Source organism: Manis javanica, chromosome 8 (genome assembly GCF_040802235.1).
Source record: "Manis javanica isolate MJ-LG chromosome 8, MJ_LKY, whole genome shotgun sequence".
NCBI lineage: Eukaryota > Metazoa > Chordata > Mammalia > Pholidota > Manidae > Manis > Manis javanica.
Window position 1 is genome coordinate 100,540,010 of NC_133163.1, and position 22,933 is coordinate 100,562,942.

At 34.0% G+C, this 22,933-nt stretch overlaps 1 protein-coding gene across 3 annotated transcripts in view; it reads right to left on the minus strand.

Moving 5' to 3' along the window:
* TRPM7 (transient receptor potential cation channel subfamily M member 7) overlaps positions 1-22,933 on the minus strand; it is a 133,217-nt gene that overhangs the window by 18,489 nt on the left and 91,795 nt on the right. The window contains exons 23-36 of one of the 3 annotated variants that reach the window (XM_037021067.2): positions 20,740-20,866; positions 19,518-19,702; positions 18,702-18,834; positions 16,475-17,190; positions 13,143-13,207; positions 10,201-10,297; positions 8,027-8,097; positions 6,466-6,500; positions 4,593-4,618; positions 2,509-2,559; positions 2,364-2,429; positions 1,465-1,748; positions 1,247-1,329; positions 895-1,100 (exon numbers count right to left, since the gene is read on the minus strand). In XM_037021067.2, coding sequence (XP_036876962.1) covers positions 895-1,100; positions 1,247-1,329; positions 1,465-1,748; positions 2,364-2,429; positions 2,509-2,559; positions 4,593-4,618; positions 6,466-6,500; positions 8,027-8,097; positions 10,201-10,297; positions 13,143-13,207; positions 16,475-17,190; positions 18,702-18,834; positions 19,518-19,702; positions 20,740-20,866 — 2,145 coding nt within the window. Of the gene's footprint in view, positions 1-894; positions 1,101-1,244; positions 1,330-1,464; positions 1,749-2,363; positions 2,430-2,508; positions 2,560-4,592; positions 4,619-6,465; positions 6,605-8,026; positions 8,098-10,200; positions 10,298-13,142; positions 13,208-16,474; positions 17,191-18,701; positions 18,835-19,517; positions 19,703-20,739; positions 20,867-22,933 lie in introns of those variants that run through there. The other 2 variants (XR_005062048.2, XM_073211842.1) reach the window with 2 other exon arrangements.

The following is a 22,933-nucleotide window of genomic DNA, read 5'->3' on the forward strand; positions in this document are numbered from 1 at the left end:
ACTTGGGACAGAACTGAGGAATTTGGCTGTCAGTGAACAAAGACTTCAGATATCTGACTAAACTACTTTTGGTCATTCGAACCCTCTCAGAGGACAGAAGAGGTGAGCCATCCCTACTATAAACCAAGTAACTGTAAGTAAAACAGCTGTTTTAATCGACTATTTAGTAACAGGTAATATAAACACCAGGTTTAGAGATAGAGATACTTGGCACTATTTTTTTTTTGGTATCATTAATCTACAATTACATGAAGAACATTATGTTTACTAGGGTCCCCCCTTCACCAAATCCCTCCCCCACAAACCCCATTACAGTCACTGTCCATCAGCATAGTAAGATGCTGTAGACTCACTACTTGCCTTCTCTGTGTTGCACAGCCCTCCCCGTGCCTCCCCCCACATTATACATGCTAATCTTAATGTCACCCTTTCCCCCCCAACCCTTCCCACCCATTCAACCCCAGTCCCTTTCCCTTTGGTAACTGTTAGTCCATTCTTGGGTTCTGTGAGTCTGCTGCTGTTTTGTTCCTTCAGTTTTTCCTTTGTTCTTATACTCCACATATGAGTGAAATCATTTGGTACACTTGGTACTATTTTTAAAAAAAGTCTGCACTTTTAAAAGACTAAGTCTATACACATTAAGAGTAGAATAGGAGATTTACTTATCAAAACTTCTGTATTACCTAAACAACAATTAAGACAGCCAGATCCTACTATTCAGGGCCCTGAGGGCTACATGCTATGGCTATTACTGACTTGCTTTTTTAAGAGTTTCTACTTACCTAAGATTTTACCTATCTATAAATTAGCAGATTTCTGTTTATCACTCACAACACATGAATAGGTGAGAAGCTATGGTACAATTTCATTTTAGCAATAATTTAGTAAATTTACCTTGTAAATCAAGTACCAGTAACTCCCCTCTTGTATATTCGTAAGTCCAGTGGCTAAAGGCTAGCATGATCTCTTCCAGTGTATTAGTTGGAATAATCTCATCTCCATTATTATTGTTGTATTTTCTAAATTCTCCAGTCATACATTCTTCCACAGCAAACCACTGTCCTGCTGAATGGCAGTACAGCAGGAAAACTTCAAGGAACCTTATAAAAAAATAGCAGTTTGTTAAGAAAATTCTAACTGATCTTTAAAATGGGTAAATAATTAAATATTCAGCATAAATAAAAATGTCATAAGAGAATGCTAGCCACATAATAGTAAAAGGTCCCAGAAAATTTTAAAGTTTTACCTTGGAGAATATGGTATGGATTTGGGTTTCATTTGGTTGAAGGCAAATGTGAGCTTTTGTGCTGCTCTCTGTTGCTGAATTTCCTATAGAACAACACACACATACACAAAAACAAATCCTTGTTCATCACTGAAACAAGTTTGGCTTATCATACTTTAGAAGTGAAAACACCAAACTCAAAAATAATGTTCCACTGTTATACATTCACTAACACTTACTCTGAGACAGAGATGTAGAACTGTGTCTTCTTTATAAATACTTGACCATGTGTTAACCACCTCGGGAAGAAAAGATTTGATAATATAAAGATGCCCTGATTTGAGGATATCATGTTCTGACCAGGTACACTGTACTTTGACAGCTCTCCGTAAACCTCCTCCCATCTCCTCTTTACTTAAAAACTCTATTTTGGCACAGAGGCCTAGCTGTGACCAAGAAGACATGCTGTTATTCAGTATGTTGGGCGAACTCTCTTCCAAGCGATACACAGTGACAGGCTCACCTGCAACACAAATAGACACATTTTAAGGTCAAATTATGACTCTTTAAAAAAGATGATATAGAATAAAAATTGGTAGGTATGTTTGGTTAGGATTAAGATGAGATGGACCAAAATGTAGTATTATAAGATAAAGTAACAAGTGCTCAGAAATCAAGTATCTACTAACATCTCTAAATTCATGTGTATTTAGTAATGATAAGCATTTTTGAAACTGTCAACATTTTCAAGAAAAACTTTTAGAAAGCAACTTGTCTTCTAAATACTTCTAAGTTAAATTTTTAGACAAGAAGTTAGAACTCTGTTCCACAAATGTTGTGATGTCAATTTATCTATGCTTTTATTATTAGACCAGAGATCAAGAGTGTTTGTGATTAGAATTATACCATTTACTTATGGATATGCCAGAAATAGAGAAATTCAATACTTCTGATATTTCCCTCTTCTTTTTAAACATGCCCAACAACTCCTGTAGTCAGGCCAATTAAAATTTGTATGAAATTGACACTTCTTAGTATGATCCTTCTTCTTTCTGCCACCACCCATGCTCTGTAACATAGCTAAAAGCCACATATTAATACAAGGTTTACTTTCCCTTTTACTTCTTTACGGATTTACCTCTTGGAGGCACAGGTGTAAATGGAATGCTCTGGGATAATCTCATCAAGTTATTTCTTTCCACAGCTGCATAAAAATCAGAGAGAAATCATGAAATCCATAAAAGCTCAAAATATTACTAAATTTTGTTTCTAATAGTACTGACCTGAGTAATAGTAATTTGTATCCATAACTGGCTTAAATGGAGAAGCAAGACCTAAAATGTCAAACAAACAAATGAGACCCTCCCAAAAGTACTTTTATGCAGTGCAAATTTTGCTCAGACATTCTTATATTATCATCCTAAATTACCACTGTGTTCTTTTCACAAGAACAGAAAAGAAAATGTAGTGAAATATATCTATCAATGTACTGTATTACTCTAATACATTATGCCAGATCAGTGCTAACTGTACACTCAGACACCTGGAAAGGAAAAAGCACATAATATTTCACACTCTCCTATAATAAACTGCATTCTTACCATACCTGCTACTTAAAAAAGAAAAATATCTTTTAGTTTCAGACCTTTAGGGGCTGGGGTCTGTAGCCATGTAACCATTTCACTGGGTTGATCATAAGATGAACTTCTGGAATGTGAAACATAACCCCCCAGAAGCCCCTCTTCCATCTCTAAATGTATTTGAGGACTTTGTTTTCAACTATAGTGAGCAAGATGGAGAATAAATTGAATCTGCTATGTTTCTAAAACATAAATGAAAAAGAACATATTGTCCTTGCACAAGAAGTCTGTCAACAGTTTTAATACTGTGATAAGTATAATGAAGACCTTTGTACATACACACACACACACACACATTACAGGACTATAGGAGAGGTATACCAAATGCCTCCTGCTTGAAGAGAGGTTGAAAGCTGTCTCAGAGGAAGCGCAAAATAGAGTAGTTACATGTATGTCAGAATCACCTGTGGGGGTTTTTCAATGTACAGATATGCAAATCTCACTCCCAAATATTCTAATTCTAAAGGTATGTGTCATGATACAAGTAATTCTATACAAGTATTCACATATGCAACCAAAACTGCAAATTAACAAACAAGAGTACAGATACACCTGTAGAGAATAAAGCTATAGAAGCACAGAATACCAAATTGAGAGGCAAATACGCCATACTAAGAAGGACACTGAATTTTATCCAATGATAGTGGGAACATGTAAAGCAGAGTGACAAGAACGGATCTTTTGGAGGAGTAATTTTGGTGGCAGAATAGAAGAAAGATTGAAGGGGAGCCCACATTGGCATAACCACTTTGAAAATCTATTTGGCAGTAACTGAGTGTGAATATATGCATACCCCACCACCTAGCAGGTATATACCCAACAGAAAATACCTAAGATATTTTTTCCAAACAACATGAACAAGAATGCTTTCAGTAGCACTATTCACAATAGTCATACACTGGAAGCTACTTCTGCTAATCAAATAGCAGAATGGATAAATTCAATATATTCAACAAGGAAATATTGTATAGTAGTGAGAATGCACAAACCATACTATACACAGTAATAGTGATGACAATCTCATAACATGTTAGGAGGAAGAAGCCAGACACAAAAGAGTACATATTTTATGATGCCGTTTATGTATTTTGTACACACACACAAGTAAAACTAATCTATTGTGTTATTTAGGTAAAGAGGTTTTAATAAGAGGACAAAAGGAGCTGGGGCATTTAGTGATATTCTGTTTCGTGATCTGCATGCTAATCACACATGGGTGTGCTCCTTGGAGTTCACTGAGGTGGAATTTATCTGCATTTTTCTGTGTGTACATCCTGCATTTCAATAAAAGGTTTAAAAAATGATTAAGACTGAACTGAAAGCAGCAGTGGGATGCATAGAGGAGGACTGATTCTAGAAATAGATTTAAGAGGTAAATATAATTGGACTTTGTGAATGCATGGTGAAGGGGTTAAGAATAATGCTTCAGGTTTCACCTAGCTGACTCAAGAGTATCATTCACCAAAACAGGGACTGTAAGAAAGGAGCAGGCTGGGTAGAAGGGATGAAGGGAGGTAGGAAGACAGTAGAGAGATTTTTATTCACGTGGTAAGTTCACGTGTTTGTGTAACATTTATTTTGAAGGGAACTACCTGAAGGAAGAATTTTTTACTACTTTGGCTTTTTCAAACAACTTCAAAACTTCTTACCTAGGATAATGTGGTATTTGCTATAATGTATCATACATTAGTCTCATTTTTTCAATTAAATCTACTATACGGACTCACCATTTAATGGTCCTTCTTCAGATGGCCTAAGAAACACCAAAAAATATAAGTTGTGTCACAATTTTAGTCTGGGCTACCACAGAATTTTTTATTTTATTAGGTTACTATGACTATTTAACATTATTAAAGGAATTCTAAGGTTCAGATTCACTTTTGTTTGAATATTTGCCATTTCCCTTATGCCAGTGCCACATTCACAACTTGTACCTCCAGTTTATGCCTCCGTAAGTCTTATTAGTAGTTTAGAGCCAAACTGAAAGTTCAGTACCAAGAATAAAATACACCATGACTTCTCAGTTTGTGGAGATTCATGCCAGTACTGTAACAATGTCTTGAAATAACTTCCCAGGATTCTAAGAATACCTCAATAGAATTAATGGGCAAAGAACCAAGGGAACAGCAAACAGATGCATTTTGCAAAACTCAATTTCTAGTGTTGAAAAAATTTTTTTCCAATGTTGAATATACATTTTTTTAACAATGCGTACTGGTACAAAGTGGAGGTTCCATTAATTCCATGGATTCCAGTGCAAATCACAGAATTAGGTTTAGTGGAACTGAGAGATGCAATAGAAATCAAGAAAAATGGATTAGAGGCTTAGTTCCTCCAACATACAGCTATGTGGACTTGCTCAGGACTGAAGGGACTAGATCAAAAGGAGTAGAAGACCTCTGTAATTTCTTTCTACCTCTTAATATTCTATCTGATCCTGATGTTCCCTGTTTCTAATATATGCCTGTACTTAATGACAAATATTTTCTTATAGGAAGTATTCTGATTCTAGTTTGATCTCTTTGTCTGCTGCTGATAAACTACTCTTTTCTCAGCCTCCCCCCACCCTGGAGTGCTGACCAACTCCACCTTCCTGGGTACTTCAATGGGTGAGTTTTCTGTAAGACAATACTCTCTTGTTAGCCAAGTTAACATCAACTTGGAGTACCTATTCTGTATTTACATCCTTTGGTTTTGGTTGTAAAAGACATTATTCTCTAAAGAAATCTGATTATAGATAGGTCTTCCAAATGCTATTCAGGGTCATGATACCCAAAGAATTTGAACTGCATATACATGTGGCATCTAGATTATTTTTTTCTCTATATATTCATGTCTGTTTCTGATGCTAAGAAGGAAATGGGAAAAAACTATGGAATAATAATTTCCCTCAAATTTGCTTCCCTTCTTAAGTTATTCATATCAGAGGATAACTATATTATGTTTCATGTATCAAATGGATATCCAAGCAAGACTAAAAATTGCCCTTGGAAAACCTAAAATACTAATTCCCAGGCTGGAAACAGAGACTATCTTTGATTCGTCATTTTTATGTTTAAGCTCTAATAAAAATGTTTACTTTCTGGGGATGGTCACCTGTTAGGCTGACTTTTGTTTCCACTTTTGGTTCTGGATGATCAGATCAGCATTCTAGTGGATCCCCCTGTATGCAGGCTTTCTAATGTATATTGCACATTACTGCTCTAATTATCAAAGCAGGTGCAAGGTTTGTTGACTACAGTGATGGGCAGAGAAGTTAAACAAGTGCAAAACTAAAGTGTCAAACTAGGTCTTTGAACAACTTATTCAAAAACAAATTGGAAATAGAAGTAAACATTATATCATATCATAAGGAAATTTTGGTACAGCTGAAATTATAGTATAGCTATAATTATAGTATAACTATATACAATTATAAATTTAAGTGTATAGAACAATCCATAATAAATGAGTTCCCCAATCTCTTCTATGAGAAGACAGAAGATTCTAAAATAATCATCATGCATAGATAAAGGAGTGCTAAAGTGATGACACAAACAAAAAATACAATGTTCAATAACTGATACTTCTCAGGCTAATGATGAAAAAAGGCTTACTTACATTTCTCTGTTTGATGGTCTATCTTGTAACCAATCCTTTAGTCAAAAACAAACGAACAAAAAGTTGAAGAAAAAAATCTCTACATGAAGCATATCTTTTAAACCCATTGTTTCCTATGGTGTGTTTTAAGAATGAAGGGCTGAAAAATTAATATGAAATCCTTGTTTCATACAATTGAACTAGTAAATGGATATAATTACAAGGCCATTCCACAAAATGAAATAATTTCAAGAGTATAATTTCCTACAATACAATGATAGTCTAGCTAGTTCTTTAATTGTTTCTGATGACAATTTTACTTTCTTAAAATACAGATGCATTGTCTATGACTCTAGAAATAGTATGTGCCTGTTGTTAAAAGAAAAACAAAGCGTAAAGAGAAAAACTAAAATCATGCAAACTGTGAACAAAGAATTCAATTAACATTTAGGCACATTTCATTGAAGGCTTTTTTCTGTGTGTATATGCTTACAGTTTTATTCTACAGTTTTATGCATCCTGAATTTGAATCTTCTTATAGTCCCTCGATTTGGAAAATTCTAAGCCAGGTATAGTCTCTTCAAATTCTGTCTACTCTCTTGAAGCCAATTCAGATCTACTTTCCATGTCTCTTTATCTTTAATACATTTTCCTTTTAATTATAATTCTACATTATGTTCTGGTCCAATTGACTAATTCTCTGTTCAGCTGTGCCTAATTACTATTTTAATACCCACGGAGTTATTTTTTATTTCTAATTTTTTTTCAAATTTGTCAGTTTTTTAGTCAAAAACAAACATGAACAAAAAGTATCTTTTCTTTTTTTCATATTTGTAATACTTTAAGGCTTTAGTCAATTTAGTCATACTTATTTTATAATCTGTAACCAATTATTCTACTATCTTATGTTATTAGAGGTCTAATATTATTTGTGCAAGTTCACTCCTGTGAGTTTTGTTATTTGGCATTGTAAGGTCATCTTCAAAGGAACTTTATTTGGGGTAATATTGTGCAGCAAAGGTTCAGGATGGATCCTTCCAGAAAAAACTATTTCTGTGAAACTGTTTTCACCCCCTTTCCCCATTGAAATTGTTTTTTAAAAAATATAATTTCTAACAATACAATCTATTTCTGTAGAGCAGAATGTAAGTTAATATGTTCTTGGTGATTCTAAATCATAATTACAAGTATTGATTTCTATACTTGACTTTAAAGGAACAATTTTTCTGCTTTCCCTCAGGCTACTTGTCTTACTTGCCAGAGTCTGCTTTATTAGAGTTTTTGTAAAATTAAAATTACCTCAGTTGGCAGGGAATGACTTCATACAAGTAGTTTCAATTCAAAGAGAGATTTGTGCCTTTTTTTGGCATGAATTTTTCTTTAAAAATTGCTGACTATTCACTACAGTAAGAAGTTATTACAGGTAGCAGTTGTCTATAACTGCTACCATGCTGTCAGTTTTCTAAGGTAAAACATTTTTTGAAAGCTTGACACAATTTCAAATAAAAAGCACCATATTTTAGCTCTTCTCTAACAAGTAAGTATTTAAAAATATGCATTTGTTTAATTGAAATGTACAAACCGGCAATAAAGCTGCTTTGGAATCTACTTCATGAGTTTCTTCTGTAGATGGCCTTCTACTGCTTCTTTCCACTTAAAGGAAATTTTTAAAAATTGATAAGTTACACAAATAAAATTTCAAAAAATACCAACTAACCAAACACAAAGTGTTTCCAGGCATAGTATAACTTTTATAAGATAACTTACTCTGTCCCTAACACTGCCAAACATAAGAGTTACATGAGGCCAATGTATTTCCTGGTAGGACATCAAAATTATTCATTTACTTTTGTAAAAAGGCAATAATAAAAAAACAAGAGTAGGATGGAAAAAGTATTGTTTTTCCCCAGCTCCCAAACTTCTTGTGTATCCTTCCAGGGTATATTGTGTGTTTGTGTATGTGTGTGTTTGTAACCAAACTCCTACTGAGGGACCTTTGGTCCAATTTCAATTTCTTCTTATAACAATGTTGCAATTAATAATCTTACACATACATAATTTTACAGTAAAGGAAAAATAGAATAGTTCATCTTTCTTCCCCTGACTTAAGATGACACTTTTGTTGAATGTTGTTTATCCTGAACAAACTTTAGAATTAAGCTTGTTTAAAAAAAATTAAAATCAGGATGTTTAACTGTAAGTTAACTTAGAATTTACAACTTTATGATACAATTAAGGAAAACCTCAGAATGAATGGCAAAGGCAAATCTTAGAACAGAGGTTGTATTTCAGGTACAGAGGGCAAAAAGGCCAGACTGAAGTACATCAAAACACTGAGCAAAACTCTTTCATGTTGATGAAACTGACAAATTGTATTATATACTTGAATGTCTTAAAGAAATTTAGTCAAATAACAAAGACTCCAGTGTTGACCTAACTAAAACTATGATGTAACGATGTAGGTGGAAATGGGTAATGACGTGTACATGCGAGCATGCATGCCTTTTGGAAACACAGAGACAGGGGGGGAAAAAAAAGAGTACAATCCTTGCTTTCTTTAGTTGGGGGTCAACAAAAATTGCCTAAAACTGAAATATGAAGATGCAAAATTGTAAGCATGCTAAATTTAGAAATGAGATCCATGTTATCTGAAAATAATGAGTTTTAGTTCTTCCCTCCTAATCCTTCTGTCATTTTATTTTTCTTTCTTCCCTTATTTCTCTGGCTAGAATGTTAAATAGAAATGGTAGCAGCCAGAATCCTTGTTTTGTTCCCCATCTTGATTTTCAGTATTTCATTATGAAGTATGTTATCTGTGGTAAGAAACTCCACCTTATTCTAACTTTGTTGAGTTTTAATCACGAATGGATATTAGATGAATGGAATTTCATCAAATGCCTTTTCTGCAGTTATTGAGATGATCATATGATTTTTCTCCTTCAATCTGTTACTACCAGCATTAACTCTATTTCTGAATGTTAAACCAGCTTGCACTCCTGGAATAAACCCAACTTGATACTGCCTTACCAAAAGAGAATGAAAGGGAAATGATGGTGAGGGAGACAAGGTAGTGCTGTTTTTCTTAAGGAACCTAATACAGGTTATATGCACATAACTGAAAAGGTGAATAATAATAAGCTTACGTGCATATATAACTGCAACTCATAAAGTATGATATAGAAACATCTCCAGGCCATTTCGTTTTTAAGTAAAAAATTAAAGGTGAACAGCATATATGGTACACACCTTTTGTGTAAAAATGAGAGGCAAGAAAGACTGTACTGTCATATGTGATTAAATAAGCATGAAACTCTACAGCATAAACAAAAATAACAGTGGTTACATGTGGGGCTGGAAAGAGAGGCAGATTGATTGTCAAAGTGCTTGTGTGCGTGTGTGTGAGTATTTTAATTTTGAATTAAATGTATTAGCTACTTTTCAAAGTTAAATTCAAAAGAAAAATATGTTGATTACATGACTATACAGACTAAAACACAACAGATACATTTGTAAAACTTAAAATCAGCAGATTTGTAAAAAAAATCTTTACATTTCATCTTTAGGGACTAAACAATTCACAAAAAAGTTAGAATATTAGGATTGTGTTTTATTCAAGGTTACAGCAACAATAATGGACTAGAATCTGAATTTCCTGACTTCTGAAACATTAACTGCTCAGGTGTGTAACATACATAAAATTCATTTAAAGCTTAAATGAGTATGTTTGTTAACAATTACCACAGTCAAAATACTCACCTTGTTCTGAATGAAGAGGAACAGAAGTTTTGTGACACTCAGTAAATCCAGCATGAGAACTCTCATGTTTCAGAATGCTTTCAGAAGGAATATCATTCTGCATATTGTAGATATATACGATTAAAAAAAAAACTGAATTTCAAACCATTGTTCTAAACAGTCTCTAGATCCATTTAGCTTAATATGCTTTATTCTACCTAGACACCAAAGGGTATATTACAGATCAGTTATTTTCTTCAATGTCAATCTGAAAAACTACATCAAAATATCCTACTTATTTTTCATAAATATATTTGAATGAACTTTTTCACAGTAATATAAGTTCATTAAAATTTGGGGGAAAAAATAGGAAATGGGTAAACTATAAAACATTTATCAATTCACACCAAAAAGGAAAAGCTATCTTATACTAACACACAGTGATACTAATGATTTGTAGAGTGAAGGAGTAAAGGAGCAATTTCTTTTAGGAGGTTTTGGTAGCTTCCTAATTGCATGAGCTATTTATATAACTAAGATCTATTTGATCATTATCAAATTTCAATTTTTTTAAAAATTTGTTTTGATTTATCTATCCTTTACATTTTAGGTACTTTAATCTCTACATCCTTTCCTTAATATTTTCTGTTCTTTATGTTTAGAAAGCCCTCCTGGCTTTACTGACTTAATGTTTCTATTTTCTTAAGTTATTTTTATGATTTGAATTTTTGCATTTAAATCTGGAATTCATCTGAGTTTATAAAATGATATGAGAACATAAAACAGACTTTTACAAATTCAAACCCAACTGTCTAATTTGTATTTACTGACAAGGTCATTTCCTTTCTCATCAATTTCTAATCCAACCCTCCTTATTAAATAAATTCTTATTTCTAGAAGAGTTATTACAGAGTTGTCCAAATGTTTCACTAAATATTCATGTTTCAACTGTTCTACCGGTATTTTAATATCTAATAGCTAATTCTCCCTTACTTTCTTCTTTTCACCTATTTGTTTTTTTTCAGATGAACTAGTGATTTACATTAAACTAATATGGGTAAGATCTGATATCTTCACATTGTTTCCTTGACTATAGACAAGTCACACTATTATCCAACTAAAAAATATTTCCAAATCTCTGCTATTTCTCAGAAACAATGAGTTTTAAACTGTTACTACCACAGTAAACCTTTACTTCTCATTAAACAAATTTAGCTTACATCTCAAGAAAATTAAGCTTTTCTACCTTTGATGCTTCATACTCCTCACATTACAACTACTTACACAGCCAAGCAAAAGAATGCTAGTTTTTTCCTGCAGTCTCAAAGCAACTCTTATTTCTTTTCTGATTTTGGTTGTTTCTTTTAGAACCAGTTCCAGCTACTTATTGTTTGTCTTATTTATATACTTTCCATTAATATACTCCCCTTGATGCAATGACACATCAGTTTCATAAAACCATCTACGACAGAAATTCTAGTGTATGACTGATGGGTGGGCTTCAAGGTATGTGTAAAATGGTATATTTATGCCTACATTTTAACAATTATAAAACCAACTTTGGTAGAGATATGCCTGTTCTTCTTTCAATTTCTTATTACTTTTTCTCATTTCTTTGCTTTTTTTCTTTTCATTGTCATGTGTCAGCTAAGGCTAACTATATGCTCTCAACACATTGACTCAGCTACATCATTATATATAATGGAAAATTCAGCCCTTTAGAAGTATGACACAGAATTAAAATGGTTAGAAAACACCATGCAAATTATAGGCTTATAATTTGTAACCTGAACTTACACCTACTTCCTCTGTCTAAAGGCATATATATATTTTAAGCTGACTTTCTGACTCCCACGTATCCTGAAGAGACTTAACCTGCTATTCAGGCATCTCTGAATACTCCATAATTTTATTTCTTACACCATTCTGCTGGTCCTATTTGAGATAAGAAATGCAAACTTGAAGAGCAATATATGGGAAGAAAAAGAACCCCATGTAATCATTATACAATTTGCATTTATTTAAATATTAAATCCCAACTTAACAAAATCTAGTTAATAGGCATTAAACTAAGTTATTCATTTTACTACAAAGCTTTAACCAAAACATATGGTATTAAAAATAATACTAGTGTTAGCATTTTTACCATCAAAATGCACTTGATTCTACCTCTTATATGTAAGGCACTCAGTGAACTGATGACAATTAAAACAATTAACTATGGATCATATCAGGAACAATAATTCAGAGAAACTCTCATATTGTATCATTATCATTTCCTTGGCTTTAGCTTTAGGAAAACATTGTTTTAGCTTTGTCACTTGATTATTTCTATAACTTGAAGTTCTTTAAGGGACAGAAAACTTAACACTTTTCCAGGTCTTCTTAATTCTCTGGGTAGCTATATAATTACTCTTAAAGCTCTAAATAGTTGTTATTTGTGAAAGCCAATGGTTAAGAAATTAGAACTAATTTTCAGCCAGGAAACACACCTTTTTTGCCAGTGGTTCTATACATTTTTAAATTTATTCAACAAACATTTATTGATTATCTTATACTTGCACATGATATTGTAGTTACTGGCATATTTGGCTTTTTACTATTATACTAGGGGTTCTTTGAGAGCTATGGTTATGTTCTAAAAAACTTTTTGGGTCTGGGAAAGAGTTGAGCCCAGTAAGTATTTTTTTCAAAAGAATATGGGAGAAGCATTCTTAAAACGAGAAACATAAAGTAGGTGATGTTTGTAAAAATGCAAGCTATTTGTACATTTTTTCATATTCCTCAAATGACTTATCATTTTTTCAAATTGTGAATAGATTCAAATACTTGGGATCATTATGTTGATGAGAGTCTCTGCTAAAATTTTACTTTTACTGAAAAAAATATTTAATTCTATTTTGAACTAAACTCCAAAACAATTAGGTAAAACTGAATCATGCTGGTAATAAGGATTTACTTACGGATATTTCTTTTATCTTTGATGTTTCTCTAAACCTCTGTAAGTAATTCACGGTATCTTTGTGTCCTTAAAAAGCAAAAACAACAAAAAAATTAGAAAAAATACTTGTTCTTTTTAATTAAAACAATGTCATTGCCTAAAGTCTATACACACAAGTGATGTATACTGTTTTTCAAGTAGTTTTGATGGCTCTTTCACTTTGATGAAAATTGTTTCAGTGAAGGAAGAGGTAGAGGGAATTTCCTGTAGCTCTTCTGACAAATACTGAAAACACATGATCCAGTATGTGACACAAAGTGAATTGCTTGAAATTTTAAAGGACAAAAAGGGGGATAATAATTTTTATTATTAATAATAAAAAAGCATTATACATACAGTATATTACATTTATTATAGATATATATATTATATATATATAGACATATCAGATACAGATAAAAATACGTATAGGTATTCATATATATGTATTTCCATCCCAGTGACAATATATTAACAAATAAACTAGAATGTGTTTTTAAAAGATAAACTGGGACAGACCTTAGGTAGGCAAAGCTGTCTCCAGAGTGAACTCCATAGAGCCTAGCAGCAGAGATCAGCATGCTTAATACCTAGATAACTTAATAGGGTTGGCCTTAACATATATATTTTACATGGACATGCCATATTCTCTGAACAATCTCTATACATGTTCCATGACTAGGTAAATTTCTAAGTCAGAAAAATTCAAATAAACATTAAAGACAAGGTTAGGTTAGAAACCCACCTAATAGAAAAATTCAAACCTGAAGAGACAGAGGGCCTCATTCATACCTGGAACATCCTGGCTATGTCCACAAACAACCCAAGATGCTAAGAATTCTTTGTTAAATACTTTAATCTTAATAATATAACAGTAAGACTGTTAGAGCAGTATAATCTCCCAAATCTTAGGGGCCTACCTACCTCTATGAAGCCTTCCCTCTTCACCTTTCCCTTTGTATGGCATATGGTTGATATTTAAATACTAAAGTCTCTACCATTAACTAAAAACAAAGCAAATAAAAAACCTTAAACATATGAAACACAATATTAGTTATTTCTTTCTGTGGCCTTCACTGCCAAGCTTTTTAGACTAGCACCCCAGTTACCCTCTGTATGTCCCCTCCTCCTATTTGCACTTTATTTCACTATGATCTGGCTTCTCCCTCTACCATTTCCTTCACTGAAACACTTTTCACTAAAGTCATTAATAGGTCATTGTTGCCTTTAACAATAATAAACATATTTTCACATCTTTTTCTTTTACTTCAAATATCAGAGATCTAAGAATGAATCATTTCTTTCTGAAATGCTCTCTTCTCTGGGTATGTAAGTGGATCGACCATAAATACTCATTTCCAGTAGAGTCCTGGCTTTCCCTATTGTCCTAATGTAATTATGAGCAGTGCATACTTTCACTCTCAAAAGTGCACTGGTTTGGAAGAAAAATTGTATGGTCACTCAATTTTTATTTATTTATTTTGGTATCCTTAAAGAACAATTACATGAGCAACATTATGGTTACTAGACTCCCCCCATTATCAAGTTCCCACCACAAACCCCATTACAGTCACTGTCCATCAGCATAGTAAGAAGCTGTAGAATCACTGCTTGTCTTCTCTGTGTTGTACAGCCCTCCCCCACATTATGTCTGCTAATCATAATGCCCCATTTTTCCCCTTGTCCCTCCCTTCCCACCCATCCTCCCCAGCCCCTTTCCCTTTGGTAACTGTTAGTCCATTCTTGGGTTCTGTGAGTCTGCTGCTGTTTTGTTCCTTCAGTTTTTTCTTTGTTCTTATACTCCACATGAGTGAAATAATTTTATACTTGTCTTTCTCCGCCTGGCTTATTTCACTGAGCATAATACCGTCTAGCTCCATCCATGTTGTTGCAAATGGTAGGATTTGTTTTCTTCTTATGGCTGAATAATATTCCGTTGTGTATATATGTACCACATCTTCTTTATCCATTCATCTACTGATGGACACTTAGGTTGCTTCCATTTCTTGGTTATTATAAATAGTGCTGCAATAAACACAGGGGTGCATATGTCTTCTTCAAACTGGGTTCCTGCATTCTTAGGGTAAATTCCTAGGAGTGGAATTCCTGGGTCAAATGGTATTTATATTTTTAATTTTTTGAGGAACCTCCATACTGCTTTCCTCAATGGTTGAATTTACATTCCCACCAGCAGTGTAGAAGGGCTCCCCTTTCTCCACATCCTTGCCAACATTTGTTGTCTTTTGGATGGTGCCCATCCTAACTGGTGTGAGGTGGTATCTCACTGTGGTTTTAATTTGCATTTCTCTGATGATTAGGAATGTGGAGCATCTTTCACGTGCCTGTTGGCCATCTGAATTTCTTCTTTGGAGAAGTGTCTGCTCAGATCCTCTGCCCATTTTTTAATCGGGTTATTTGTTTTTTGGGTGTTGAGGTGCGTGAGCTCTTTATATATTTTGGATGTCAATCCTTTATCAGATATGTAATTTATGAATATATTCTCCCATACCGTAGGATGCCTTTTTGTTCTACTGATGGTGTCCTTTGCTGTACAGAAGCTTTTTAGTTTTATACAGTCACACTTGTTCATTTTTGCTTTTGTTTCCCTTGCCCAGGGAGATACATTCATGAAGAAGTTGCTCATGTTTATGTCCAAAAGATTTTTTGCCTATGTTTTTTCTAAGAGTTGTATGGTTTCATGACTTACATTCAGGTCTTTGATCCATTCTGAGTTTACTTTTTTGTTTGGGGTTAGACAATAATCCAGTTTCATTCTCTTACATGTAGCTGTTACGGTCAATTTATAAGACACTGCTCCTTTCCAGTCATTTCTAGCATCCTGTGCACCTTTCTATTTTACCCAAGTATCCAACACTTATTAATCACTCAGGTTCTTTCAACAAAAGTTGACCAATTCAACAGAAGATCTTTAAGTTATTAAGACCCAGTCCAAGTAAGTTTTCTATATAACTGTTATTACAGCAAATTACACCAAAGACATATGTACCAATATAACTCTTAAAACCTAATTTAATCTATTTCCCCCACTTCTGATTCCTTTCTTAAAAAAATTTAGAACTATATTCTGTGAAAAGATAGTCCACTTATCACACAAGTACAGGGTTTTATTAATTAGTTACTTATTTTTATTTCTAAAGTGATAATTTTAATTTAGAACTATATTCTGTGAAAAGATAGTCCACTTATCACACAAGTACATGGTTTTATTAATTAGTTACTTGTTTTTATTTCTAAAGTGACAATTATAATTAAAGGTAAGTAACATTGCTATACAAATATCAGTGTCAAACTTACCTATGAAGGCTCCAAACTCGATAGTATCTCCTTCTGCAGATTTTGAGCCAACAGTTTCTTGATCTTTGGTTACAGTTTCCAAGTGCCTCTTGCAACTGGGCTGGGATGGCGTGCTGACAAAAGCTTTGGTTGGTGGGGATGACAGATGGGGTGTGCTGTTAGATGAGCTGCCTAGTTTCTGAGTTTTATTAAACATCTTTAAGGTTTCTACCCCATGGAGTCTCTTCCGCAGTTCTGGAGGGGAAACAGCACTTGGGAATAAGGCACCACAAGAGGAACCAGCCTCTGGAAAATGGAATTCTTTTCTCTGGGGTACTACAGGTAAATCCTGACCAAATATGTGGCACTGGGTATCTTTTTCATCTCTTATAAAAATATTACCAAGAAAAGGATTATTACTTTCAAGATCACCTTGAGGAAGAGAGGAGCTAAGGGTATTTACAACACTGTGCTTTTTCCACACAGAAGGTCTTACTGGACCATCATCAATAAGGTTTTGAGCTAAATGTTTGGAAATGCTCAATTCTCGTGTAATTTCATTGTGAACTTTACTAGCTTCTGAAGCTTTCTGAGCAGTAAGTGTTTTTAATGTATCTACAGTCAGGGCTGAAAGATCTTGCAAATGACCAATTTGAGAATCTAATGACTGCAGTGATCTTTTTATATAGTTGACACGATCTCCAACTTCTTTAATCTGAATGCACATCTGCTCCACTCTGTTGGGGAAACAAAGGCTTTTTACTATTAAAAATTAATGTTTTAGAAATCCTTTTTGTAACCTCAATAAATGGTAAAAAGAAAGAAGTTTTACATGCATTCAAACAAGGTAAATATAAAATAAGGTATGGTTATTTATTTATACAAGGCACACCTTATAAGAAGGACCCTATTCCTGTGCTAATCCTATTACATAAAATGCAAGATTTTAAAAAACGTTTTTATTCCATAGGCTATTTATTCCAATTTCCCCACATCAAAGTAACACCAAAGAACAAATGTGTATATAGCTACACACACACAGAAGTATCGTTAGCATATTGTAACTATACAAAAAACATATTTCCAGAATGTAGCAAAGTCAATGGAAAGAAACAAATGCTTTAAAATACTGAGGACAGCTTTACTTTTCTCCACCAAGATTAATTTTTCCTTGCCCTCTGTAATGAGGGTCAAAAAAACCTGAGATTGATTTACATGAAGTATTAGAAGAACTGACCTGTCTCCCAGAATATAACATAAAACTATTCCTGAACTTGTTTGACAAGCATTAACTAAACAATGACCACGTGTCATATAATGAGTTATAAGAAATATATATTTGGTCATTCTTAAGACTAAATATATTACTTCCCAGGTATATTTGGTCTTCATCCACGGTTCCTGAAAACACTGCAATCTTAGAGGTGTTTGAAACGGGTGTTTTGTCATGTTAATGAGAGACTTTTGGACCAGAGGTTGGATCAGCTAACGGCCAAAAATTTAATGATAACCATACAATGAAGCCCTCAAAAACCCATGAGAAGAGCTCTCTCTACTCTACCTGCTCTGCTTGGTTGCATCCTGCTTCTTGGTCAGAGAGAGCTTCTATGCTTGGGGAACAACAACGCCTGCGTGTGCCACCAAGCCAGGCCCGCCCCAAGCTTCACAAGGATAGAAGTTCCCTTACTTGGGACCTTGTCCTATCTCTCTCTTCATCCGGTTGTTAACTTGTATCCTTTATTAAACTGGTAAACCTAAGCATTTTCATGAGTTCTGTGAGCTGCTCTAGCAAATTAATGGAACCTAAGGGGGAGGTCATGGGAACCTCCAATCTGTAGCCAGTAGGTCAGAAGCACAGGTAACTGCCTGAGGCTTGCGACCGGTATCTGGAGTGGGGTGGGAGTGGAGGGCAGTCTTGTAGGATGGACCCCTTAGCCTGGGAATCTGGTGCTATCTCTGGGCAGACGGCATCAGAATTGAGCTGAGCTCTTCAACACCTTGCTGGTATTCGAGAATTGCTTGGTTAAGTATATGTGGGAAGACTCCCTCCCACATATTTACACACAATGGAATCAGGTCCAGTACCCGAATGAAGTTATACTACTATTACTGCTTGTAAAATATTGTTACTGTTATACATATATGTAGGGGGAAAATACACCATTGCATTTGGTGGCAGAGATAAGATACCATGTATAAGAGAAAAGCCTCTGACATAAAACCAATTATAATTAAAGAGCTTCAGAACCTTTCAAAAGTGACACGAATTCTTTCTTCACTTCCAGAATGGAATTTGTCATCTTTTTCATTAAAATACATTTCAACACACTGCTCTTCAAAATCATGAAGTTTTTTCTGATCTTCTTCCGTTAAAAAAAGTTCTAAGGAGAAAAAAGGGAAAAAAATTACTGAAGACTCTCAAGATGCCAAACTTTAGCTTGTAAGTTTTGTGAATTATTCCAGGTTCGTAAGATTGTATGTATCATTTGCAATTTTTTCCTCTTTTTACTGCTGTATTTCTAAAGCACTAGACAAGTATTTCTATTTTCTTCTTCACTCACAGTGTGAGCTAAGCAAAATAGTTCAGGTACTTCCTCCTGTTCTAATTTCTTTTTTCTATAATACACCCTTCCCCTAGAACTCTCTCTCATACCTCTCCCTAACATACACAGGTAGAGGAATTTAAGAACTGACCTGGTACAAGAAGAAGCTATTATAAAGTTGTAAGCACAGTTTGATATGGTGATTAGTCTCATGTAATGAAGAGAATGTACTATTAAGAGATACTGCTTAAAGAACAGTAAAAATGGTATGCAGAACAGCAAGTGCTATGGTTTACATTACCATTTTAACAAAAACAAATGGAAACGCCACATTCAAAAGGAAGCTTAATACTAAATTCACCTTTATAGATATTATAGTTATTTAAAATTCTTTTATGTTTAGGTGAACCCAACAAGAACCTTTATTATAACATTAACCAATTAAGTTTCTGAGTATAAGTAATACCTCAGTGTAATACTGATAAGTGATAAACACATTTGCCTTAACATATTTTACTTACTTGGTCCATCTGAAGTCTTATCTTTTTTTCTTCTTTTACATATACAGCAAAACAGAGAAACTATATGGCTGAGAATTATAAGTGGTGGAGGCAGAACTGGTTTCTCATGATAAGCCATAATAAAATGGTAACGTTGGTACTTCCATACAATATTAGAAATTGCCTTCACTTGTAAATACACATTGCTTGAATAAGAATAAAAATACAACAACCTTAGCTAAGAATATTTTAAAGTTTTAAATACTAAAGATTTTATTGTAACCGTTTTTCAAATAAGGATTGAAAAGAGTACCCTACCATAAACAAGACAAATACAAACAAGAAACTGGAAAAAATACATGCAGCAGTATAACGCACAAGTTCAGTATTGTTGAGGATCTTAATTATAAACTCCCAGAAACATGGGTAGAGAAATTACTTAAAGGTTTTAAAATTATATATAAAGAACAAAAACATGAAAAAAGATTCGATTTTAGTAGTCATAAAAAAAGTACAAAAAAGTAAAAATCTTTTTATGTACTATCAAATTAACAATCATTAAAAATAACAATACCTATTAGCAGAGATTTGGGGACACAGCCCTATTTTGACTTAAATGTGAATGATCCTAAAAATACATATACTGAGCAGTTCTCCTTTAAGGAAAAACATTCTAAGGAAATACTTACGATTAATAAAAAATGTAATCACAATATGTAGTTTTGGGGAACAAAAAACATACAATGAATTAAGCAACACTGGCTTAAAAATTTATACTCTGTATCACTGAATACCAGGTAACCATTAAAAATAAACTGGGGAGGAATATTTATTAATGTTGGATATATAAAATATAAGAATACTACTGAAAAGAAAATGGTCCATATTCATAAAAAATGATGCAAAGATATACACCAAAATGTCAAGACTGAGATTACTGATGAGTTTTCTATTTGCCTTTCTGTTTTATGTATTAAATGTACTCCTTGGCAACTTAGTAAAAATCCTAATAAAGGTTAAATTTATAAAAGAACTGCATGTTAGAAGATAATAAGGTCTCAAAATTTAGAACTCATTTGATTTGAAAAAGCATGCCTTCTTATTTGCCATTTTCAAAGATAATTTTAGTAATTAAAGTCTCAACAAAATTTTTAGGTTTTAAATTTGGTGTATTTCCTTCAAAATGTGTATAACAGTATATTAAATGACCTCATTACAATAAGTAACTGAGTAAAATTCTTACTTGAAAAATGCAATAAGAAGATTGACCATAATGATATACTGTACAAAGAGGTAGACCGCTTGAAGAAATGGAGTCAACCACGTCCCGGGACCACAGATTTCCTTGATAGTGGAATCATTTGCACACACTTTAGAAAGAAACAAAAATTAAAACATAGTAATTCACCAGTGACTTACTTCTAATTAGTATTTATGCTCGTTTGAAGGACGTTTTGATTATGTATAAATCTGCTTCACAGATTCTAACAAAAGCTTCTGGGCAGGCAGCCATGGGACCACCACTTGAAAGTATTCTAACACAGAAGAATTTTGTGAGGGGTAGAGGTGTACTACCACTCTATTCCAGATGAGGAGGTACAACTTCTGTGTTATGTCTATCCTTCAAGGCAGGGGCTTAGCTTGAGGAGCATTAACAAGAGTAAAATTCCCAGATTCAGCGACACTCTTAACATTTCTGTAAGAAAAATAACTAAACCATAAAAGAGTATCATAAACTCGTACTAAATTTACAAACATAAAGATTACTGAGTTTACGTATGTCGCAAAAGAGAGTCGAAGGAGTGGTTTAGTGTCTCTCAAATATATGACTGGATTTGAATTCCTTGCTTTTCATTACCCAACGTGCTATGCTTCTAAAGCCCAAACACAGCTGAATACAAAGAAAGAAGGGAAGAGCTTTAATACCCATCACAATCTTGTGTGATCAGGGACAAAGGGACATCATCTCTCATCTGACTACTTCCTGCTGGACATGGTCAGTGTGGAGTGGCTGTGTAATGAAATCTTCTATGCAGGGCCAGAATTAGAATTCAATAATCATGAATTAGTGATGTTTTATATAAATATTTATAATACACTTACCACTTGGTGTTTAGTAAGCATTTAAAAATATATACACCATTAAAATTCTCTTAACAGCTGTACCTTTTCTTTCAAATAAATGATTTTATAGGCAAACTGATATATAAGATCCTTTTGTAGATGCACAGGATGAAGCCCCCTCAGACTTCTCATTACAGAGAAGCCAAGTCCCTCAATTATGACCCAAATGTGGGAACTAAACTGAGTAATTGGAGATTTCAGAATATGGGAGTTTACAAACCAAGGTAAAGCAAACTAAATAGATACAGGACTCTTACTCCCCTCTCAAGGCTTTAGATAAATCTATTGACTCACATATATCCTTGAGATGTTTTACCGGAACTTAGACCCCCACCAGACTGGTAGCTAAGATTCCTGAAACAATTCCCTGTTCATCTCATCACTGACCAATCAGAAGAATGGGTATGAGGTGATCACACACCCTGCAACCCTTTCCTATGGTTTTGCCTTTAAAAACCCTTGATTATAAGCCAATAGAAGTTCAAGACCTTGAGCTTTATTAACTACATGTTCTCCTTGCATGGCCTGCTTTCTTTTACTGCAGCCTGATGAGTCTGGCTTTATTGTCCATCAGGAAAGCAGACCTAGGTTTGCTTGCTTTGGTGACAAACTGGTGACCCAGATGGGACTGTCCTGAATGGATGGCCCTAAATGGAAGTTTCACCAATGGCTCATCAGCCCCTGGCTGGTGGCCTCTCTTGGAAACTGTCCAGCAGCAGCCTGTGAACATTTTGTCTAAGGGACAGTCCCCAGTGTTTGGCCACTGATCAGGTGTTGCTGGCCCATGGTTCTTTAACCCTTGTAATGAAGGGAACTAGGCTTTGGATTTATGAAACATCTCGTAAACAGCTGAGCTCACTTGCAGCGGTACCAGGGTATTCTCTCTTTTGTATTTGGTTTGGCTTCAGTGGAAGTTGGTTTTGATGAGACTTTTCCCTTAATAGCTTGAGAGACACTTTTATGTCCTGTGATTGTATGTCTTTGAAACTTTGTGTCTTGGTGACTTTGTTTGGATTAATCCCTTGTTAAAGGTTCTAGCCATGAATAACAGGTAGTAGCAGCTCTGTTTCACCTTGCAGCCCCCTCTAGGATATATTTTGCAAAGTTGGGGAATTTTTAGTTATGAACCAATGAAAAAGAAAAAAAAAGTAACTTAAAAAAAATAATACAGCCTGGCCACAATACTCCCTGTTGTTGCAAAATCAATGGCCATTAGGAGGAACATTCCCATTACATAAAATCATTAAAAAATATATAAAAGCAAAGGCCTTAATATGCAAATAGCTCCATGAAAAGTTGTTACAAAAAGCTGA